Genomic DNA, 5,671 nt, shown 5'->3' on the forward strand with positions numbered 1-5,671 from the left:
GGGTGGCATGATAGACATGTATACAATGTGAGGAAAGAGCCCAGAGGGCAGGCCTGGTGTGGAGCCAATATGAGGGTGGCATGATAGACATGTATGCAGTGTGAGGAAAGAGCCCGGAGGGCAGGCCTGGTGTGGGCAGCACAGATCAGGCCTGTACAGGGGGCCTCTGGGATAGACAAGCCTGCGATGAAGCTTGAAGTATGAGTCTGGGGTGGAGGGCATGAAGCAGCCTGGCATGATCTAGAAGGACTCCATGAATGCCTGCCTTCCCCATTCTCCACAGGAGTGCTGATTTTTCAGGCACCCTGGGCAACCCCAAGGAATACCCTTCACTCACCACTTCCTCCATCATGGCCACAAGGACCCTCATCATTGACCGTGGGTCTGGCTTCCTGAAAGCCAGCCTGTCCCACTGGAATGAGCCATGGGCAGTTGTTCAGAGCATTGTGAACTGTTTGCCTTGTGCAGAGAACCCAGGCTCCAGTGAGGCCTCAAAGAGCCCTCAACTGGGCATTGGCATGCTCTACCATGAAACCTTCAGTTACTCCATGCAGCTTGACCATGTCATGATCTGGGAGGGTGTCAATCACATCTATAGTGGCATTTCTTTTGTATTTTGATAAGAAAAGCTTGCCTGAAGATTAGAGATTAAAACAGCCCCACTGGTCAGCCTTACAGACCAGGCAGTGTGACATATACATTTAATCCCAGTAGCCATACAAGTTGCCATAGAAACCGGGTGGTGCATGCCTTTAATCCCAGTGGTGCATGCATTTAATCCGAGTCCTAGAGAGGATTATAATATGGGAGGAGACAGCTCTCAGGATCAGTCTCATTCTGAGATTCCTGGAGGCAGGATCACCATTTTGGACTGAGGTAGAAGTAAGAGCCAGTGGCTGGCTATTTTGCTTTTCTGACCCCCAAGTTGAACCCCAATATCTGTCCCTGAGTTTTTAATTGTGCTTCACATGTCCAGTCATTTCTGACCATTTGCTTTGATGAGGTACAGAGAGGACCAGAGAGGCTGTTCTCTGCTGGTCTCTGAGTTCCAATTGAGTGTGCCCAAGGGCTGCCAGAAGACCCTGGAGGTGAGCCCTCTGTAGGGGGAGCAGCTGGTATTGGGGGATGGGTGTGACTTTTGCTGCTTACATACCATGTTTCAGGTGAGTTTCATATCCTTTCTTCATGCCCAGGGCTAGGATTTTAGGGACAGACACTGAACAGAATGCCCATTGGGAAGAGCCCTGCCAGGGGAGATAGAGATTCCACCTGTGCTCCCAGGCCAAGAGCTCTCATTCTAGTGACTGGGAAGACAGCTCAGTCAGTAAAGAGCTTTGCTGAGCAAGCATGAAGGCGTGAGCTTGGATTCCCAATACCCACGAGGAAAGCCAGGCATAACTGCATTATGCCTGGGGGTCTATAATCCCATTGCTGGGGGCCATGGCCAGAGGATCCTTGGGGCTTGACAGCCACCCACTCTAGCCAGCTGATGAGCTCCACATTCAGTGAAAGACCGTCCCTGAAGGATAAAGTGGAGTGCAGTAGAGGATGGTGTCAACCTGTGGCCTGGGAGCTTCTGCAGAGCCACTCACCAGGGAACCCATATCTGAGTTTCTATTTGCCAGTAGATAAAGATGGCTGTGTGGGTTGAGCACAGCGGGGATGTGATTGGTGAGAGTCAGGGTTGGGAGTGAGGATATGGCCATTGGCCCCAAGAGCAGAAGAGTGAGAGGGATCAGACCCAGGCCTGGGCGTACTTCTGTGCCTGAGGGAGCTGGGCAATGTCTTCACCTCCACATGTCAGGACTCAGGGTCACACCCCAGCTGGGGGCGTGGGAAGGGGACTAACTGGGTTTAAAAATGGGACCAGTGAGTTTGCCAAACTTGGAAATGTCAGCATTGCAGTTCTGTCTTGGCATTTATGAAGCAGGTATCTAAAGAAAGGAGCAAGGCTTGGCATCTAGGCAGGCTCCCTTCTTTCTTCCTCTACTTTTTGGCACAGTGGTGACTCCTTCATACCATTTCCTTTTTGGATGTCTTCTTCAAGCCAAGGTGGCACTGCACTCTGCATATATGGCCTTTGCTGTACCCCACTTGGTTACATCTCCTGAATACACACAGGGCCTGGACAACAGGTCTTCCCAATCATCACCCAAAGAGTCTTCTGATCCCTGGGTCAGACAAGCTCTGAGGAGAACTTCAACTCCTGTTGGGGATGTTCTAGAGCCCTTCCATACCTTATCTCCACATTGCAAACCCCACAGCTCTATGTCCAGTGGTCCCTGGTATTCTGAGACTGTTCCCCACAAACCCAACTGCTCTTGTGGGAGCCAAGTGTGTAGTTTGGTCTCAGGAGATACAGACAGAGTCACTAAACATGTCCTTGCTGCTTCTGCAACCAGTTGGAGATGGCCCTGTATTCCTTGGGCATGCTAAATGGCACGGTCTGGACTCTGTCTTTGGCCTGACTTATGTGTCAACTCTTCTGTCTAGGTTGTCCCCTGCTGTCCTACAGGAAGACATTGGAGTTCACCAGGCAGGAGCTTCTGGTCTATCTTTCAAAGAGCCTGTTCCCTGGGACCCATGGCTCCTCCAACCTGTACCTGATGAATGGCGCTGCTGGGGTACAGGCGTACATATGCTATGTGCCAGACGGGATGCAGGCACATCATAGGACTTCTGTATACAGCCATACAGTCACCAGGGTGAGTACTCCTACAAGATGGCACCTGTATGGAGCTTGACTGCCTGCAGGTCATGCCCCCCAATCCTGAGATGCTCCTCAGTCTGTGGGCATTCAGAACGCTGGGTCTCTGCATCTTCCATGCTGTAATAGATTCTCTTGGAGGCCTTTGAGGGTCCCCAAGCACCAGATGCTCTCATCTCGTGTGGTAGCCTGTGGAGAGAACGGTGTGTATCCTGGTTTCACTGAGAGCCTGTACAACGAGCTATGTTAGAGGGTCGTCTCCCATGACACAATCAGAGCATGCAGCAGCAGCAGGAGGAACTGTGATGTGTGGCTGGGTGGACCTGTCGTAGCCCACTTCTCTCCTTATAGGCCCCCAGTAGATGACCTGGGGGCAGGGGAAGTACATTGAAAGCAGGAGCCTGTGACCTGCCTGCTGGCTCTAGGGACTCAGTTTTGTCACATGGGAGCAGATGGATTAACTTCAAGGACTGAAGGGTGACATTTGTGGCTTTTGAACTCTGAGGGATCGGTTAGATTCTGTGGGTTTTGTCATGTATCAAGGAAGGGATTTGACTCAAGGAAGGGGACAAGTGTCACCGCTGGAGGCCTTCAGGGATCAGCTTCTAAAGCAGGTGACACTGGGCAGGTGCCCACTGCTGCCTCCATGGCTGGCACTCACTTGGCATTTGTTAACATCTCCCTCTACTTGTTGCAGTCATAGCTGAGTGGATATTAACTGGGGCAGGAGGAATGGAGGCCTTCTGCGCTTCCTGGCTCTGTTTTGACTGGGGGTTGGGATGGGAAGGGAGAGTTGACATTTCTGGTTCCTTAGCGTCTGGCCAGGGAAGCCCTTCCTGATGCAGGAGAGGCTCCAGTCTATATTGGGACTTGCTTTATACTTTTATACATTCCTAGAAGCCTTGATGTCTCCTCTGGTGGATGACAGGTTGGGTGGCAGCTCCTAGATCCAGGTGTGGGGTTTCCATTGGTTCTGAGGCGCCTGGGGCTAAGGAGGGAATAAAGGCATGGCGTGCCTCGTGCATGAAAGCACCATCTTCCTGTGCATTTAAAAACCAGCTCCAGTGCTGACAGTGCCCTACGCAGGGCGAGTAGTTGTACTGTTTAGGGAACAAGGAAGAAGCCTGCCTGTGTTTCCTATAGAAATAGTTCTGAGAATTTGCTGACCCCATGGATGAGGGGAACCTGTAGCTATGGTATCTCAGACCATGGAGAATTAAATAGGCCCATCTAACAGGGTGATGGGATCTAGGCTGGTGGCGTGGGGTGGACTGAGGTGGAGATGCCAAAACGCTGTAAAGAACGAGTTGTCTCTTTCCCCACACATTGTGCCTTGGCAGTGCACAGGGCTTGCGTGACTTCCAGCCAGTTTAGTGTGCTCCAACTGTTAACCCATCCCTAGTGGGCCCGTGGGCTTCAGAAGACCTGATGGATTCTGGGAATGCTTAAGGATGGCAGAACAGCTGAAGAAAGGATGCCTGAAAGTGTAAAGACTTGAGTTTGATTCCTAGAACCCATGTAAAGACTGGACATGGTGGCACATGTTTGTAACCCCAGGAATGGGAGGCAGAGACAGACCCCAGGAGCTGGCTGGTCAGAAACAGTGAATGTTAGGTTCAGTGCGATAGGGGAAGGCACCCAACATCGATCTGAGGCTCACACACATGTATTCACAGTCACACACACCTGCACACACATGTACACACATGCACACACACACATATACCTCTACACACATGTACACCACACCTGAACACACATGTATACACCACAGAGAGGGGGAGAGTAGGTACTGAGTAGAACCAATGTTCTCTGGACCTCACTGACCTTACACAAGAAGATTCTGTTATGTCTAGCCATGGAGTTAAGGGATGCTTGTTACAGCAACCATTTTGCTTGCTGACTAATACATAGATAAAAGCTAAAACTAGTTTTTGTTTGTTTGTTTTTCTGCTAAGATGGCAGCACTATGGTTCAAACCCAGCCTGGGATGTCCAGCACTGCTGTCTAACTCTTTCTGGAAGGGGCTTCCCACTGCTAACTTTAGGAGCGAGTGCTGACTGACTTGGGCAATAGTTGTGATGGAATCGGGAGGAAGCTTGGGGCTTCAGGCACAAGAAGGGATCTGGATGGCAAGCGAGTCTCGCTCACTTTATCTTAGAACATGTGAGCTATAACTGCTCAGCCACAACTTTAGCCCCAAACTCAAGCCACTAGAAGTCCCTGGGGGAGGGGGAGGGAGCTAGGACATTGACTCCTTGGCAGAGCAGCGTATCACCAGCCTGGCATAGGCTGGGGTCTCCAATTCTGGACCAGCCCATGGTTAGCTGAGCTACCATACGCATCATATGCACATGGTGGGATGAGAAAGCAAACTCCCCTCTTCCAGACTGGGGTTGTAATGTCTTAACGCGAGGGAGAAAGCGGTGAGCGAAATGTGGCCTCAGGGGCTAGAGTGCCTGCCTAGCACAAACCAAGTCCCCCCCCCCCTCCCCGGTTCAGTTCCCGGCAAAAACTGGGAGTGGTGTGCACACCTGTAATACCAGCACTCAGCAGGTGGGGAGCCAGGAGGATCAGGAGTTCAAGGTCATCCTCAGCTACTAGAGAGTTCAAGGCCAGCCTGGACTATGAGAGACCCTGTCTCAGAAAAGTAAAACATAGAAATGTTATAGTGTGGTGTCAGCCCTGTGTTAATTAGAAGCATTAAATCAATTGTGGCTGTCACCATCCGGCCAGTCACTGCAGGGACTAACATATGCACTGAAATGGGATGTTTGTTCAAGTCTCATTGCTGGAAGCAAGAGGAGGTTCACAGGTCTTAAGTGAGTTGTTCCACGGTGTCTGTTCCTAGGCCTCTCAATTCTTTAGGGTCCCACAGGATTTCCTGAATGGAGAGAGGTAGACACGAGGTTTTCCTATGCTTAGGTGAAAGCTGCTTCGGGGTAGTTGAGGTGGTAGAGTTTC

The 5,671-nt window shown here is 51.0% G+C and overlaps 1 protein-coding gene across 1 annotated transcript; it reads left to right on the forward strand.

The window, feature by feature from the left end:
* Positions 1-350: 350 nt before the first annotated feature.
* Positions 351-2,957, forward strand: Actl8 (actin like 8). Its single transcript, XM_057784156.1, has 3 exons — positions 351-579; positions 2,494-2,632; positions 2,837-2,957. The coding sequence occupies exons 1-3, from the start codon at positions 351-353 to the stop codon at positions 2,955-2,957; spliced, it is 489 nt and encodes a 162-aa protein (XP_057640139.1).
* The last annotated feature ends 2,714 nt before the right edge of the window (positions 2,958-5,671 follow it).

The sequence above is a fragment of the Chionomys nivalis genome, chromosome 11 (genome assembly GCF_950005125.1).
Source record: "Chionomys nivalis chromosome 11, mChiNiv1.1, whole genome shotgun sequence".
NCBI lineage: Eukaryota > Metazoa > Chordata > Mammalia > Rodentia > Cricetidae > Chionomys > Chionomys nivalis.